This window comes from Ornithodoros turicata, chromosome 4 (assembly GCF_037126465.1).
Source record: "Ornithodoros turicata isolate Travis chromosome 4, ASM3712646v1, whole genome shotgun sequence".
Classification (NCBI taxonomy): domain Eukaryota; kingdom Metazoa; phylum Arthropoda; class Arachnida; order Ixodida; family Argasidae; genus Ornithodoros; species Ornithodoros turicata.
The window spans coordinates 42,920,195-42,939,014 of record NC_088204.1 but is presented as its reverse complement, the minus strand read 5'-3'; the positions used below and the strand labels follow the sequence as shown (position 1 = coordinate 42,939,014).

General features: G+C 47.3%; 1 protein-coding gene across 3 annotated transcripts in view; it reads left to right on the top strand.

Moving 5' to 3' along the window:
- Positions 1-18,820, top strand: part of LOC135393060 (lysosomal alpha-mannosidase-like) — a 492,848-nt gene that overhangs the window by 285,410 nt on the left and 188,618 nt on the right. For all 3 annotated transcript variants that reach the window (XM_064623632.1, XM_064623631.1, XM_064623633.1), the window contains 4 exons: positions 9,979-10,018; positions 10,076-10,145; positions 18,222-18,341; positions 18,402-18,518. In XM_064623632.1, coding sequence (XP_064479702.1) covers positions 9,979-10,018; positions 10,076-10,145; positions 18,222-18,341; positions 18,402-18,518 — 347 coding nt within the window. The remainder of the gene's footprint in view (positions 1-9,978; positions 10,019-10,075; positions 10,146-18,221; positions 18,342-18,401; positions 18,519-18,820) is intronic.

Here is an 18,820-nt window from a genome sequence, read left to right as displayed (position 1 = left end):
AACATCACTGCGCTTGGCAGCTCCGTCCGTCAGAAAGAACCACCCGGATAGTTTGTTCGCGGGGCACAGAATCTGACGACTGACGCGCAGAGCCTTCCGGGAGGACGAAAAAAGAAAAAAGAAAGCCAACTTCTGTTGCCAGTGTGACAAGCTCTTTTGTTTTTATCTAATACACCTGGTAGAGCAACACTCGATTTTGTGGAAACTTGTCGATAAGCAATACCGAAATGTACCACGGAAACATGCCATGTGAGAACAGCTCGTTTTTGAAATGAAAAAGAGACACCTGGATGCCGAAGCAACGGTATGTATATACACCAAAGCACTTTTTGGGTCCCCATATTCACGGCGTAGTCGTTGTGTCAGTTAAGAACGCGTTAATTATTAATAACGAGTTGGCTGCATGCTCGCATTCCAAACCAAAAGGTATCGGCTCAGGATGCTGGTAGTTTCGTTTAAAAACGAGAAAATGTGTGAGCAGTCACGCCAGGTGAGCAAATGGGCTCAAAATTTAGTCCACGAGCCGGCCACTGCGGAGGTCGCGCATATTCATAGTTGTCTTGCATCATAAATTAACCGTGTAATGCTATAATATTTTAGGGCTGTAATTACACAAGCTTAGAGGTAGCACAGTATGTTCACCATCACGTCTTGCAGTGCGCTCGCGGGAGGCCACTGTGTGCATACATTGTGTCCTTACAAGCATCAACGAGGACGAACAGTTCTAATAAACGGAGCCAGTTTTCCTGGGTTTCACTATTTTTGCGTGTTTGCCATCCATCGCGACCACAAAGTTTAGGAACTGCCACAGCGCTTCAAAGTAACGTGTTTTAAATCTGGATAAAGCTAGTGCTAAAAATGCAACATATTGACGAACATACGTTATAGCGTCTCGCTTTGCCATAGCATTATTTCGTAATTATTCACTGAGGGTGCTTCTTATACAACGCGATATGCAAAAAGTGCGAATTCGTAAATTTCGTTTTGTCCCATAATTTTATATGTATGGATGGGACTTTAACGTAAGCCCCCCCCCCCCCCCAAAGGAAAAGAAAGGAAAGATCATAAGGGTTGTTTGAGTGGGAGGGGATCATTTCCAAGAGAGGTTCTTCTCCCGTTCTAATTGCACTACCAACGGTGCGGGTTCATGGTGGGGAACTCTACCTCGCTATGCCACCGGTATATGCGATGAACGTTTTACTACAATGAGTAGTGTACGAAGGCAGTAGACACAACAACATGGCCTGTCCAACGCCTAAAGCAATGGGGCCAATGAAACGCAGGAATTGGAAGCTCCCAGAGGAGGGGATGGTACATGAAACATCCCATTTCTGCACTGTAAAACTGAACTTCAGGGCATAGCAGGCTATGATCCAACCATGGCCACGAGCGATAGGGTCATCGCTTCTGATTCGAAGAGAGAGGAGGGCGAACGGTTTTTTGTGTCACTTATCATATATCTGAATTGACACAAGGGAGGGGGTTTATGGCAGGATCGGCTCGCCGTTGTTTTCCACACAGAAGTCGGCGTCGTCACGACTTTAGCAAAAAGAAGAAAAGAAGCAAGCCGGATGGATGATTGGGTGCGTAGAGGGTGCATGAGTTCGTCAGGGGGAGCAAACTGTTAGATGGGTCTTGGAGCAAGACCTGCCTTCTGCGGAAAGTGGACAAGGTTTCTTGCTTTAGCAGAACGTCCGGCAGAACTACCACACACACACACACACACACACATCATTGAAACAAAAAGGTGTACGCTCCGCTGTGTCTTCCAATCAGAAGTGAGCCAGGGCTATTATTCAGGGCAATGGTTGGCTCAGATTGTGCTATGCGATGAAGGCGTTTTTACTGTGTTGTAATGGTGCGACCTTTACGCTACAGCCGTCTCTGCCTTACATAACACTCATCACCTTCACACTACTGCGGCGTAACCCAGGCGAAAATTTTTTGAACTGGTACCAGTTGAACTGTGTTATCGAACACGGACCAGTTCAGCCGGTCCCAGATCAACTGGTACCAGTTGGGACAACTGGTCCCTGTTCGATAACACAGATCACCCAGTCCCAGTGGCAACCGGTCCCAGTTGAGACTGGGACCGGTTAGAAACCAGTTGTGCCAACTGGTACCAGTTGAGACTGGGACCGGCCAGATACCAGTTGATCGAACTGGTCCCTGTTCGATAACACAGTTCGCCCAGTCCCAGTTGCAACTGGACCAGTTAAACTGGGACTGGGTGAGCTGTGTTATCGAACAGGGACCAGTTCGATCAACTGGTACCAGTTGGCCCAACTGGTTTCTGGCCGGTCCCAGTCTCAACTGGTACCAGTTGGCCCAACTGGTTTCTAACCAGTCGCAGTCTCGACTGGAACTGGTTGCAAACCTCATTGTTGAGCTGGGACCGGTTGAAGTGCCGTCACTTAGAGCGGCCTCTTCGGACAGAGGTTAGCTTGTATATAGCCGGTGCCCCTTTGTAGGATTGCTGTTCCCAGCAACGGCAGATCCAAAGAACTGCAATGCAAAATTGTATTTTATTTGTAGTCAAACATCACACATATTTTAAGGTACATGTAGCATAACTATAATGTAATTAAATTATAGCAGTAGATGAACTACAGAGTTACATGGAATAGATAATACTTCATGGTTGATTGGTCCCTTGCTTGACTGCCTTGTGGACATCTTGAATCATTCAACAAAGTATTTGAGATGTTCTTAATAGCACATAATGGATCGATATTTTCCTTTGAGCCCCAGCAGCTTAACGTTTCTGGAAAGTTGAAAGGGCACAAGTGAATATGCATTCAATTACAACATGTAATTGTAGTGTGTGCCTGGACAGTCACTCAATTTGAGCGGTCGTGGCCCCGGAAAGTACGCGAATCTCTCAACATTTTCGTTGTGCAGTAGTTGGACCTTTCAACTAAGAGATTCGCAAGCTTTCGGGGGCAATGAGTACTACTCTGGCGCACTACGCTAGTTCGACAACATCCGTGGTGTGAAGGGTCTAAAACACCAGCATGAACGAAAAAAAAAGAGCTAAAACAAAAACATGAATGAAAAAAGTTGCTGGTATCGTTAACATAAACCGGATGTTACTCGTAAAACGGCATGCACTTGCAGGTGCCACGAATGTGACGCGGAACAAAGAGAAGAGGTTCTAGTGGAAGTAATATTTCTAAATGGTGCACAACGGAAAAGCACTTAAGCATATAGTGCTCACGATATAAAGCGGTCTCCACAGTTGTAGTCAAGCTGCAATCCTATAACACCCACCCGCCGGCCGCTGGCGCTCATTGTACTGTCGCACTGTCGTAACTTGAAGACAAATCCTTTAGATTATAAAACCAACGCCTATGTCACACATCACGCTAAGAACATAACGGGCAAAAATCGATGCTAAGCAAGCGACCGTTGCACATTAAACGCATCATTCATCGCGGGAGCAGCAACGCACAAAATACAAATATATAAGAGTTCCAAAATAACTTTCGTTAACAGGAACTTTACCAAAAATTGGAATATGATTATTTCTATTAATAAAGTTACTTTCTGATCGTTTTTATAACTTCGTCTTGCAATCTTCATATTAACCTGTCCTGGCACTGAAACCGAAACTTCCCCCCAAATATGTAAACTGCTCCAGTTCGAACTGGCACCACCTCATTCCAGTTGCTACCAGTCCAGCTTGAACTGGTTGCACACAGTGCCCACTTGCCACCAGACCAGCTTGAACTGGTACCAGTTCACTTTCCAGTTACCGCCAGCCCAGCTTGAACTGGTACCTGTTCACTTCCCAGTTGCTACCAGTTCAGCTTGAACTGGTACCACAAAGTGCCCAGTTGCCACCCGCCCAGCTTGAACTGGTACCAGTTTACTTTCCAGTTGCCACCAGTTTGGTACCAGTTGGTTCCAGTTGACCACCAGTTGGTACGAACTGGGAACGAGCTGGTACCAGTTGACTTCCCAGCTCAAATTTTCGCCTGGGAACGGTAGAAAACGAAGACACACAGCCTTTATAGCACTCTCTCCTACACTCTTTCCCGTTCAGTCTTATTTACGAACGCTTTATGCATTTAGAGGCATGTTTGAGCGCGCATAATTCGAAGGAACCTGTTGCAGTTGGGTTACGGAAAAACGATCACTGGCTAGTATGATGTCCCGCATATTCGTCTCTATACTCTCCTTATGCGCTTTGCTATGCGAAGCAGAATGTATTCAAAAGCGGCCGCATCGATTCTCAAAACGTTGCGGTAGGCACCTGAGTCCTCGTCTCGTAGCTCCCGTAGAAGGCTATTTTGCAGACCGTGCTCTTTCCTCAACACCCATTCTTTCGTCTATATCTTCCTTAACCACTTCTTTTCATGGCAGCATTCACTATCGTCAATGAGAAGAGCAAAAGCCACCGATTTTCGCTTTCTGTCGCAACCGCAGCGCGAACGTTATCCCCGGCATCTGAGCTGACAGCACATTGGAACACTATCTGTGTAGGTATTCCAGAGGGGTGTAGCCTCAGCGCCTTATCATTTATTCTCTCGCTCCTTCAGTCGCTGCGCCGTCAGAAAACACGCTCGTGTGAATACACGGTTATCTGAGTCTGACCCGCTCCTTAGCCGAGCGCAGCCTCGCTCCTCCTGTCACTCCTCACTCCTCCTGTCACTGTGATCTACGAACGTTTATGACAAGTGTGCTTTGGTGTTCAACTACGAAATCAACATCGATTGCCTATTCATAACAGTGATTTAAGGTGTTCAGAGTTACGCATCATCAATAAATTGCTTTCATTTCATTTTCAGTTCTGGGCATCGGCAATAACGACACACATGGCCCAGCCGTTTTCGGAAACTGTACACCTGTACACATTGGGTGTGCGAACTGCGGTTGGCGTGCAAGCACATAAAGCTCCAGTGAAGCCTGTTACAAGACGTGAAAAGATATGTACTGTAACTTTTTCTAAACCGTTCGCAAGAACAAATAAACTTGCTCTATCAACCGCCATCGCTTTTTGTTTCTCTGCTTTCGAACAACACATACGTTACTCTCAGCAAGAGCGGAAGAAAAACAGACGAAGCTGAGACTAGGGGGAGGGGGGCGAGAAGTGGCAGACGAAAAACCCGAGGAGAGAAGGGAAAGGAGGTCGGTCTGCGCATGCGCACTTGACCCGAGCTTTTTTCCCGCGCTGCTGATCTGGGCCGCTGTGAGTGGCTCCTGAAGACGTTCCTATCTTTGACGTTTGCAATTATATCTGCAGTGCAGCTACACTATTATTTCATTAACCACCTTCAGGTGCTACTAGTGCATCCAAAGTTGTGGATGTGCTCATGTGACGCGCAGCAAATGTGTGCGTGTTGTGTCTTCTTTCATCTACCTCCTCTTCCTTCAAATAACTGGAGCTATGCGGTCTCCCTGGTGGGCACCTGCAGTTCCATTTCATTTAGACTTCTGCGTAATTGCGAAGACGTGACTTGAACGTGCCACGCTGTGACATGAGCGTTACGATGATTCCTTCGGTCTCTCATGTGTGCTTTGTGCTCACTGTTTATATTCAAAAAACGGGAGAGCACAAGAACGGCTCACAAACAACTATGTTGCGTATTGCTCCAAATGGTCTGTTTCGTCTCCACTTCTCCTGCATATACTTCGCTTTGTGTGAAAACATGCTTTTTTGCGTGTGCTTATGCAATGCTACCTGAACCACTTGCTTTCTTTAAAAAAGGTAATGTTTCTTCTACAATTATTACGCGTCGCATTTTCGAGCTCCATGATGGAACTGGTTTTCCTGAGATCCCATGCGCGGGAGTGGGGTGGGGAAGAGGGTGAGAGAGGGCTGCAAAAAATCGAGCTCATACACGGCTCTGGTCGAGCTTGTCTGCTAGCTCCATCACCCGTGGGATCAGTGCAGTGGTTAGGAGACAGAAGTAGCCAGACAGAGTAGAAAAATTTCAACGTTAATTCCATATACGAAATAGTACCCGCATACGAAAGTATCTGAAAGTTCTTCTAGGGCTCTGGAATAATCCATCATCCAAACGCTTTGCGGCAGACGCCCTGCAACGACTTCTGACAGACATAGGCTGGATATCTAGCCTTTGACTGCGTCTCGACGTTGACTGTCACGTTTTGACTGTGACTACCCCAGTGTTTCAGTGTACACTGCCTGCAACCAAAGACGGTGAGCGAAATTACAGGCCCCGGGGATGGGTCATGCCCGGGTTCCCTCCCCCCTCCCTCATCACGATAACGTCGTGATAACACAGTTCAGTGCTTCTTCTTTGTATGATTACGACAGGCCTTGGTTCTGCGCCCCCCCCCCGGCTGCCCCCCCCCCACCTCTCACCGGCTTTGCTTGCAGCCTCAGCAAACGGATGAGGATCAGCAGGTCCTCGTAGCTCTCACCAACCTGGCAACCTTTCCGCGTATTTTATCTCTACATATCACCCCTGCACACACGCATACACACACAAAAAAAGAAAAGGCACGACATTGAGAGTCTTTAAGTGTGGTCTACAATTCATACGAGCTGCTATGACGCGAAAGGGTAATTTTTAGCCTGGAACGCGTCGGGGGTGTCTCGTGGGCCATTTTTAGTACATGTCTAAATAACATCTAAAACTGTAGAGGTCAAGTAGACTTCCAAATTGAGATGTCTACTAAACGTATAACCCCGTAGAGGTCTAGTTGACATCTGGATGCAGACATTCACTAAACATCTAACCCCGTAGAGGTCTAGTAGACGTCTACTTTTAGACCTAGCCCTAGAGTCTCAACTTATCCCTGGGTTAGACGTCTATTATCCCACCTGTGGCTACATGGGTTAGTTGGATGGGCCTGTGATAGTTTTTCCGGCGCTCAACGGAATTTCGTAGGACTGTACTTCCGTCCGCGCTGATTCTGAGGTTGCTGACACGTCCTACGGGCCACGAAGCCCAGGACTTCGCCGATGAAGTTCCTTCGTGCTTACCAGGATGGGGTCAGGATCTTGCGGTTTCGGTATCACCTTGGTGCTATAGTCTGCGGTGCTGTATAGGTGATCCTTTAAAGTGGACATGTCTTTGGATAAATTGTTGAGAATCATCTCTCCATTCGCCGACATCCGTGCAACCGATTCTGGTTGTGCGACCGAACTGTCGCAATTATCCGCCGCCTAGTGAAATGCTGACATGGTTCGGGCACCTATCGTCCTCGGCGTCTTTCTCCAAACTTCTAATTGTACTGCAATCTATCAGGGAGACGTCTAGGCCATCCAGGACAAACTTGGCCGATGAAGTCGCATCGCAGTACTGGACATTACTCCCTTAATGTGTACGCCGTCTTCATGGGGTGGCACAACCAGGCTCTCCAAGTGCATCTCTGAACCACTTCTTAGGGGCCCTTGTGAACATAATGTGTGCGAATAACGCATCCCTGAGCTCACCGCAGTGTTGTGCTCGTGCTGGACGAGATTGCTCTACCTCTCTGACTTCATGCCTTCCAGCCTGTGTTGTACGCCATCTTGAATTGTTTGTGTGCTCGTACACAATTAGGGGTCCTACTTCACTCCCTGGACTCTCGGGAGAGTCAGTCTGGACAATTCTGCAACTTCTCCTACCGATGTACAGCGTATTATTATCCTCACGCCTTGTCGGGTCCGACGTAAAGCACTCGGAGAGGTTCAAAGTGATGAACCGATCACCTTCGTCTTCGAGCAGATTTCCTGCGAGTTGAGTAAATGTGTCTTTCACCTTCTATCCAACTTCTTAACGGCAAAGTCCTTTTGAACTTCGTCGTAGCGAGCTCTCAGGCCCGACTGCATATTTAACTTTTCGGTGTACATAATGGCTTGTCCTCGACTGAATCATTGCTTATTGCCTCTGGAGCCTCTCCAGGCTACGCAGCAGAACGTGACCTCTCAATGCTACTGATTTCAGAGTCAGCTCGCTTCACAACTAGGTTGGAGCATACGACCTCTGCCAGGTACTGAACTCTAGTTTAGGTCTCGCTTCTTTGGGAGCCAAGGAAGCGTTACAGTTCTCGCCCACGTGATTTACACAACACGCACGATGTTTCCGAGATGCTTGCTGTAAGTGCCAATCCTGAGGCCGACAGCAGCGCTCTGGATATAGAGGTGCGCGGCTCGTCCCACCCTCTTGGGATTTGTTCCAGACATTCAGTTTCTGTCTCCAGAAACTCGAGCTGTGCTAACAACTTCTACACTTCCGCTCCTGCGGTATCACTTCTTGCCTCCCTGCCTCTGAGCAGGTGGTATTCTAATTCCAATCTTTGAGGAAGCTTGCGCGGTAAGTCTTGCTGAAGAGCGATGCCTTACTCACTTGTCGCAACTCCAAGACTCTGTAGCTTTCTGATCCTTACTGTAACTGCTTCATGCAGTACCCGTAAGCCCCTCGTGCCGCAGGTGGATAACAGGCTTGAGCTCAAACAGATCCCAGATGTTCGTTGACAAAGAGCTCGCCCTTGCTGAATCTTTTCCGCAACATGTCACTTGCTGTTCCTATGTCGTCCATGATGATAAGTCTGGCGATGGCTCTAGCAGCTGGTCCGGTGACGAGGGAGACTAAGTACTTCATCATGTTAACGTTGGTAAGCCGAGTGTTGTCGTGAATACCTCCTTCGAACTTTTTTAAATTCCGTGTTAGCACCCCGAAGCAACTGTGGCTATGAGCGGCGTACACACGTGGACAGATGGAGAGAGGACAGCAGGAAGGAGTGGGGACAAGAGGTTAGTATGCGTCCTGGGCCGACTTCATAGGGCACTGTGCCGACATTCGTCTGGAAAGTCTGCTCCAAACTGATCCCAAAGGCGTTGTCATTTGGCCAAATCACCATTAAAACTGTCTACTTTAGCTTTGGCAGTGAGATTCCACCGCCGTTCGGCGCGTGCTGTTGAGCCAACCTGCAGTCGCCTCATGCTGACTCAAGTGAGACAGTGTTCGAACTGCGCCTTGCGCTGGTGACTTGAATCTTGATGGCGGTGATGGATTCCAGATAACCGTCGCTGGATTGACATTCAGTCTCCAGCGAGTGGACGTCCTCGATTACAACCTTCAATAGACAGGTCTTTCTGTCCTAGAACGGATGCCTTGTTTTCCAGAAATGCCCCCCCCCCCCCCCAGTGCAGTCTTGAGTTCCTCACGAGGTAAAGGATCCGTCACAAGAAGAGTTATGAGCTCGTTGACGGTGCGAGTAACTGCTGTCCTTAGCGCCGCTCGCAACTTCGAACGGGCTACGCTGGCCATCGCCTAGCCTCTCTGCGAGTGTTCCTGCAAAGTCTTGCCGGTACTTCTCGATCGTCGTGAACGGATCGGGACTCCATGGTTTCGACACCAATGTTAGAAGAAGAGGGGAGAAGACGTTTAATGGATGTCAGGGTATCTGACCACGGATCGCCGCTCGAATTCACGCGCCACTCTAAACCACAAAAGTTAACGAAAGGAAAGTTAGGTAGCAAGCGAGCTGGTGGTGACGATCCATGACTTGAAAACCCGAGACGTATGTATAGCAGTAGCAGTATGTCTGTTTTCGTCCCTACCTCGTCTCGGGTTTTCAAGTCACAAAAGTTCCTTGTATTCCGTTACAACACTATTGCACAGTCATTCGTGGACACATTCTCCATGTCTGAGTTGCGCAAAGAACCGCACAGCTGTTCTGAGCGCTTGACTGGCCGATTGTAATAGCCGAATAACCTACCACCGAGGAGCGTTCTGTAGACCTTGGCTTTCGCTGTGGGCACGACAACGTTGAAGATGGCTCCTCTAGGTCTCCCTATCATTGTTAGGAGACCATTCACCGAGAACGTGTATTTCAGTGTATTTGTGAAGTACACTAGGCCGTTATCTTCCTTAGAGGGCGAATATGTTGGGAAGTAACTAGGTAAACTTTAGCTTTGCTAGAAAAGGTGTAAGAAAGATATATTATGCAAGATTGCATGCAGAGAACCTGTCAGTGTATTGTGAATCCATGATATGATCATGCTTTCTTTACTTGCAGCGCAGTCTGTTGCACTGGCCCAAGACCATAATGTTATAACGTAAGCTGAAGTGCAGCCTCACTTTACTAGCGACTCATGATACTGATAACCTTTTAGGGGAACATCTGTACTCTCGGCAATGACAAATATGACACACCTTTTGTCTAAAGGGATATCTCTATGTGAGGTAAGTCGTTTTTCTAGCAAGGAAGTATGTAAGCGCGTAGGGAGGGAGGAACTATTAATGCGTTAGCACTATAGGAGTGTCAAATTGGAAAAGGCTGTAAGTGTTTGTGTGTGTGTGTGTGTGTGTGTATGTATGAGATGGTGAAGCCTCAGCGAGGCAGAGGTATAAATGGACATGTAAAGGGGAGGTAAGACGGTAAATCCAAATGCCTCCCTTGGACGTACCTTTCTCGCTTGTTGAGCTTGAATCTGCCCTGAGGAATTCCCCCTAACGCATCTCGTCTGGAGTTGACCAGGTGACGTACAAAGCCCTCCGGAATCTATGTGGGCGTCGGCTCCTCTTGAGGCTCTTTAACAGAGCCTGGCGAATAGATGAAGTTCCACGCGGATGGAAAACTGCAATGGTTGTTCCTCTTCTGAAACAAGGCAGGTCACCGCATCATATTGATTCCTTTCGACCGATTGCCCTCACAAGCTGCGTTGCGAAGACAATGGAGCGCATGGTTTTCCGCCGCTTGAACTGGCACCTGGAAAGCACGCACTTTTTTCCTGAGGCGATGGCAGGCTTTCGTCAGGGACGTTCAGCAATTGACAACGTACTCGATCTCGTCGCTGAAGTCCAACCAGCAAAGGCTGAAGGCACCTCACCGGTGCAGTTTTCCTCGACGTAGAGAAAGCTTATGACAACGTGTGGCACAGCGCCGTCGTCGCGACGCTACAAGAGGCGGAAATAGGAGGTTGCGCCGTCTCATGGATCCAGGACTTTCTAGCTGACCGACGCATCTTCGTGCGCACAACGGAAGGTGACACCGCTTTCCATCCCGTCCGTCGTGGGGTCCCCCAGGGAAGTGTATCGAGCCCTCTCCTCTTTAATGTTATAATGGCTTCGATTCCCGCCCAGCTTCGTGATCATACCCGCACCACTTTGTACGCAGACGACATCTGCATATGGACCTCTGCCACCCGTCAAGACACCGTTCAACGCCGGTTACAATGCGCCTTGGATTCTATTGTAGAATACCTTGCCGACCGAGGCTTATCGGTCTCTCCTGCTAAGACCGTTGCCATGGCTTTCACCCGACGCTCATTCCAAAGGTATCCACTGTTCGTCAGTGGGACACCGCTGGATTTTGTGCCTCATTGCAAGTACCTTGGCGTGACATTAGACAGAGGCATGACGTGGTCCCGGCACGTGAAAACAATAGCCACCAAGACCAGCGGTTTTGTAAATGCTCCATGTTGCATTGCTGGATCGTCGTGGGGCCCTTCATGCGCTGACCTCCGTCACGTGCACACAGCGTTGATTCTGGGCACATTGCGGTACAGCCTGACTATTCTACACGGCCTCAGTATATCCGGAGAGCGTGAGCTTTTCAATATTCAGGCCCGAAGACTCCGCGTCTGTTTGGGTGTTCCTAGAACGACAGAGACCTATTCTGTCCTGGCAGAAGCAGGCGAAACACCAGTAGGCGTCCTACGAGACGTGGAAACACTCCGGATATATGCGCGGTACCTAACACAGCATCCTTACCATCATCTTCGGCTCATTGATGTTGACTGTCCGGACTCCAGCATTGGTATTGCTGTTGACCGCCTGAAAGTGCACCTCTCCACCACACCATCAGTGCTTTCCTATGCCCCGCCAATGTGGACTCTTCGCAGGCCTCCTGTATGTGACCACATTCCTGGTCTTCTGAAAAAAAAAAACTCTGTATCTCCCGTTGTTGCTCACCAACTTACACTGGAGCACCTTAACTCAGCGTACTCTCAACGACTCCCTGTGTACACTGATGGATCAGTCTCTCAAGGCGGATCTACTGCAGCCTTTTATATGCCACATGAAAACCTTGAAGTGGCGCACAAGTTCCTCTACGAAACGTCATCTACTGAGTCCGAGCTCTTCGCCATACTGACCGCGTTGAACCACATAGCGGTATCACCGCCTGGCGCTTGTGTTGTGTTCACGGACAGTAAGGTGGCGCTAGAAGTTCTACCAAATTATTGTTCCAGAACAATCGGCGGCCTAGACACCATGATAGTCGCAATATGCAACCGACTTCTATCCTTTGGTCATAGCTTGTGTTTCCAATGGGTATCCAGTCACACCGGCCTGCACGGAAACACCCGCGCAGACGCCTTAGCACGTCGGGCACATGGGGACGGCACCTCCAATAACTGTCTCCTACCACTTTCAGCCTCATCGTGTCGGTTACAGACACGGCGACTCCGTCATAGCGGCACTCGGCAGTTTCAAGAGGACGCTGTCCGACTGAACGACCATCTCCGGTCTATCGACCCGTCGATGGATTTCGTTGCCCCACACCACTGCTCGCGTCAAGAAACGTCCATTCTACGCCGACAACGCCTTAATGCCGCCAGGACACCTCTACTTCTCTGTAAAATGGGTCTTCTCCAGTCGCCCAAATGCCCCACTTGCGCTGTTGAGGCTGATGGTCCACACCTTCTCCTCGACTATCACAGATTCGAAACCCCTCGAGCCACGCTGAGACGACGCCTACTCTAGCTGCGGTGCACGGACTTTTCTCTGGCCACTCTGCTCGGCCCAGTACGAGATCACATACAGCGGTCTGTGACCAAAGCAGTTCTGACCTTCTTGACAGATTCAGGTCTTACGAACAGCCTGTGAACTCAGTCGTGCAATCTCATTCTTCTGTGCCCCACTCTCACCCTAAACGCATTAACCTCATGCTTTCCTTTTAAAGTCATCTTCTGTGATCCATCTCATCATTCTTTCACCGTTTGTTAGTGATCTTTTGTTTGTCATCTCTGTCTTTAATCTACCTCATCCTTCTTTCATAATTTGTTAGTTTATCCTTTATTTCGTGATTCTTTTTCTTTTTATTTATTTCTTATTCCTTCCTATTTCTTTCTTTCTTTAATTCTTTCCTTTTCTTTTCATTTATTTCTTATTTCTTAATTTTCTTTCTTTATTTATTATTCTCGTTTGGCTGACCTTTCCCCCGTGTTTTTTTTTTCCTTTTCGTCTAATAAATATATCCCCCACCCCCAAGTGAAGGTAGTTAAAGTAATTATAAGAGTCAGAGGTGAGGTAAGAGTAATTGAAGGTAATTAGAGACAGTTAAAGGCAACTAAAGCGAGAAAGATGAGTTTAAAAGCAATGGATTAATCAATTAACACCAATTAGAGGGAATTGAGAGTAATTAGAGCAAGTCAATTAAAGGCAATTAAATGAAATTCAATATTGTATGTTTTACAACCAAGATGGGAATAGAACTGTATAAAATGGGCACATTGAATGCCGAAACTCCTGCAGCTCTAATGTCACAGCTCTGACGGCTACCAATGGGATTGGTTGTAGCTCTGAGGTCTGTGCTATCTGTTCGAGGGTTTTTATCTCGCGAAGTAAGACACATAACAAAAAGTTTTTTACCAGTATTATGGTGTGGAAAACATGCACCTATGACGTAACAAATCATATATATGAAAAAGCATCCCGACCCCATTATCTTTCCCTGACACTTCATATAGTTCAAATAGCTAGGGAACAAGGCGTACCGTTTACCGTGTGCTCGGGAAACTGGTGTGCGTTTCCCCATCCCTACTCTTCTGCAGAAACCACTGGTTATTGGCGAATGAGGTGCGAAAACCAAAAATCCTAGGTATGAGACTGCTCGTACACATTCATTGAAGCTCTTCTGTTGTCCACTTGCAGTTAATGCTTTGCAGAGTTGTCAGTGTTTTAGTGACTCATTCACTGTATCTCTTGGGGTGAGCTTGTGTAGCCTCATGCTTCTGGTCAGGGTCTCATGAACAGTCACCACAAACAAAGGTTGAGTACAGCTCCAGTAAGCTCCTGGACATAACCTAACATGAGAATTAGCATTATTAGAATGCCTGCAACTCACCAGCCACTCACAGAACCAGCCTGCACAGTAAAGGAACCAGGTCCCCCAAGGTCGCCATTTTCCCATGTATTTGTTCCTATCCCGATGCGTGCAATGCCGGAGGCCGCCCTTAGATACCCCATTGTTACCAGACGTTGGCTTGCGTTGGATTGTAGCGCACTAAAGATCCAGTTGAAGCACAATCCAAGCCAGGCCAAGTCGCCGAAGGAGAAATGGACGACTGCGCCTGCGGCGCCTGGTATGACAGGTACGCTATGTGATGCACGCAGCCGTGCACTAGATCCTTCCGATCGCTCAACACGTTTAAAAACGGGACCGAAAAGTGAAACACGACACAGAAAGTTGTTATATACGCGTTTTATTTGGACATATAAAGACTAGATTCATTCGCAGAAACAACAAAAACATTTTGCCGCTAAACTTAGCGCGCTGAAGTGATCCGGAATGGCAACAGTGGGGTATCTAGTGGCGGCCTTCTTCGTTGCACGCTTTTCCGAGGTGAGTTTGGGGGACTTGAAAGGAACAATGCAATTTCATATTTCAGTAGTTTTCCCGCATGCATTCCTCTTGTGTAGATACAACATGTGGCACACAGATAAGGTAGAAGTGGTGTTCTGATTTATCTTAAATACATGACCGATAAAGAGCATTGAGGCAAGGAAACTTGTAGTGCACACAATGACAGGGTGTCCTGCAGAAGAGGAGGTGCATCCACTATCCCTTCCAGCTGGGTAGTTCCATTTATAATCGAATGATGCCCGTCGGTCACATTTTTTATTTCTCTCGAAAAAAATATATGTTCTCCCACCCACAAAGAGGTGTAAAAGGTGCCTGACCGCAAGTCTCCGCGATTTTTTCTTCTCCGTCCACGGCGCTTCGAAGCAACCGGCGCGATGTCGCGGCTTAAATTTGTTCCAACTTTGTGACATTGTATCTCTTGAACGAGATGTCCCATTTGAACGATTTTTTTTCTGACAGAGTGAATGGTGCGCGTTCCACCGTGTGCTATTAAATTTATATGGTCAAGAGAAACGTATACGAAAAAAATCCAGAAAACGCAAGAGAGAGCCTTTTTACCGCACGTTTGGAAGGTCCTGGGCGAGGCCCTGGATCTCCGACTGTGATGTTCTTCGCATGAGCAGAAAGATCATTCTTTGCTCTTTCGTTTGACTTAAATACATTGCTTTATCTTCAGCCATTACCGTAACAATGCCGTGAACACGGAAGGGTAGGGGAAAATTCTAATATTTCGCGGCAGTTTTTACCCAAAAAGGACATCTTCAAATTTTCGGATATGTTGTACGAACATAGCTGAGATATAGCTCTTTCAAAAGAAAACAGAAAATGCAAGCCAAGATAAGGGCAGTTCCGATAGAGTCATCCGATACATTTGTTTTTGTTTTGTTTCCGCAAGTTAAAGCTGATCCTTCGACACATGAGGCGGAACTGTGCTCCTTCACCCTCTCACGTTGGAGGTGAAGGACAGACGCGTCTCCGAAGATGCGCAATGAAGAAAATAAAGAGAAAAAAGGTGTTCCTTCACGAAGTTTTTTCCGGACGATCTATCGAACTGATTTTTGTTTTGAAAACCGTTCCGGTATCAGGTGACCGAAGGGACCAGATGTTCTCATTGGGAAAACTTCGTAGCTTTTATAATTAAAAAGCTAATTACTGAAAGTTAATTAATACATTGCCTTAGGAGTTTGCTAATGCCCTCCTAAGGAGTGCCCTTCAGCATATGCTATATTGCAATTCATTTCATCTCGGAAAAAGTGATATACAGGGTGTCCCACCGAAAAAGGGCCAGGGGCTAAAGAAAAAACTGAGAGCTCTACACAACTGGAACCAACTGTACGTGCTTGGCAGTTGTGTGGTCTATCCAAAAATATTTTTTTCATCGCCCCTTGTCAATTAATTAGCGGTAATTAATTTTCTAACTTTTTAACTATCGGTTTTAGCTCTCAGATGTCAATGAGGAAGTTGTAGTACATGTCGAAAAAGACACAACTGAAGTGGTTCGAGGTCGCTATGCTTGTGGTTTCGCTTTTTCCCGGGTTTAAAAGTTGGTTTCAGATGCCGGGTGGACCGCAGATCGCTGCCCACAATCCGGCACCCGCGCGCGACGATTCCAGCGCCCTCCGGCATACATTCACCTTGAGATTAGCGCTTGGAGACCATCCTTTTGCCACGACACACATGAGGAAGATATTTCACCTGTTTCACGGCACACCTATCAGAGCGCACTGCAATCGTCGCGCGCGGGCGCCGAATCATGGGGAGCGCTCTGTGGTGCGCGTGGCTTCTGAAACCAATTTTTAAACCCGGGAAAAAACAAAACCACAAGCCAGAGCAACCTCGAACCACTTCAGTTGCGTCTTTTTTGACATGTACCACAACTTCCTCATTGACATCTGAGAACTAAAACAGATAATTAAAAAGTTAGAAAATTAATTACCGCTAATTAATTGACAAGGGGCGATGAAAAAAATATTTTTGGATAGACCACACAACTGCCAAGCACGTAGAGTTGGTTCCATTTGTGTAGAGCACTCCGTTTTTTCTTTAGCCCCTGGCCCTTTTTTCGGTGGGACACCCTGTATATGTTTTTAAAATATATGCTCGCATCTAGCTGGGACACCCTTTATATCTATGCCTCTCTGTGTCAGAAAGGTAGCTAAAGCATCAAGAGGTCAGAAGACTGAGTTGTAACGCTGGCCGCTGTTGCCCGGATGACCATCTACATATGTAATCAGCTTACACGCTTATGCACGCGCGTTTGGGAAGGAGGCCTGATAAGTTGCCCATGATTACGGTGAACGGGAGCGGGCTAATGGCATCCTAGGGGACACCTGCGATTGTATGATGATGGCAGGTTTCGCCATCTGTGGTCTTTATATATACAACGATCTATCCACCTGAGTGCTGTTCTCGTAACGCCTCTTGTTATCGTTTGCTCCCCATACAGTATCTGTAATATAGCAATATCTCAGCTGGTTCGACGTTCTCCTTCACGAATAACTTGACTATCCATGGCTATGTCACAGCTGCAGACACACTGCTGGCCGCGTATGATAGCTGCCGCTGCTGCACGTGCCGCTGACCCCAGAGGGGCTGCAGTTCGTCCTCCGAATGTTGTATTCACTACATTTACTCACTGATTATTCTCGAACAAAAGATTCCATCAACCTTGAACTACCCTTGGACACTGCCATGGCTATTGGTTTCGGCAACTGAGCATCATGTTTCCGAACAAGCTCGGTCTCTTCCTTTCCACTCCGTGTTCGTGTCCCTTTTGCTAGCTAATACAACAGTACCATTTCCGCTAGTGTATGCAGCTCACCGGCTGTTTTTCCCGCTGTCAAAACTGACCAGCTTCAGCTACAAGCTGCTCCACAGTAAAACAAACGAACAAAAAAAGCTTCCTTGATTCCTTGTGCGTCCATACTCTTCTCCGCTGGAAAAGCCCCGTGAATCACGTACTTGCCAAACCTTCACTGTCTACGACAGCTGAACTGTTTAATATGGCACCTCATGCACGGTTGTTCTCCCACATTGATGCTTGTGTTGTGTTTGTCTGTGTTTTGTTTGTGTGTTCCTGCGTCATAACAGTTGCTTCCCCTCACGTCTGTGAAAGCTGTACAGTTGTGGCCTTGTGAGTTTTTACCCACACATTTTCTTAATTTTACGCGAATAATATATTTAAATGTATCTCACGGTCTGTGAAAATGTCTAAAACAATATCGCTTGGCGGGACACCTGGTACCACATAATTCGAAGCGATAAAACCGCCCGCTTTTAATCATGTATTACAGCCAACAATTCTTACGTTTATGAACCCTATATTAATGTGACCATATGCCTCAAGCCTGAAGGTCATCGCCCGAGGGGTAGAGGGGTGCTGTCAGTAACCCAGTCAGTAACCCATGTTTCTTCTTCTTCTTCTTTTTACTTTTTACATGTTACCTGCCGCCTAGCTTATTGTGTGTTCGTGTTTCCACATATAAATGGGAACTTTGCCTCCCTCCCTAGTATTTTAGCGAACTTGCATTTATTTTCCGATGTTTGTTTCTTGAGCGTCCAATTGGATGATCATGCTCCCATCGGGGCAGCTTGATGAACAAAGCATGCACAAGCGAATATTGAGCGCTTTGCGATGTTAGTGTAATCCTGCATTAATATCTATTCTGTAGGAAATCCTTACTCCGGGGTTGGAAGCGCTAGTGACAGTAGGGAAAAACCGAAACTTCTTCCCGAGGTTCTGCCACCTTCTGAATCAGAGTGAGTGCCAGATAAGCGAAGGAAAAGAAAAGGTATTTGTGTAGAGGTAGAGGAAATATCCTGTGCTCTGACACTGCACACTTCCATCGCAGTTCTTCGTGGTCGTGTACAACACGAACAGTAGTCCTTTACGCACGATTGTTCGCTTTCCAGTTGGAAATAGCGGGTACAAGGTGACCAGCACCAACGATCGCATCATACCATCTGAGGTAGGTATATTAATGCACCTTGTCATGAACGAATGTGATGCGCCTTCTGGATAACATAATTTAAATGCATGGGCACTTGAGAGTGCAGTAGAGCTACATTCCCACTACAGGGCAAGCACCCGCAATGGCGACCGAACGACAAAAACGTCGCTTGGAAGTCACTATAGGAACGCTTTCCGACGCCGTCCAAGCAGTGACTCCTTGTGTGACTGACCGCCAAACGCCAATGACTAACCAATCAAAGTAAAGACAACGACGAGGGACGGTTTTGGTTTCCGACCACGTCGTTTCCTTTCCGCTGT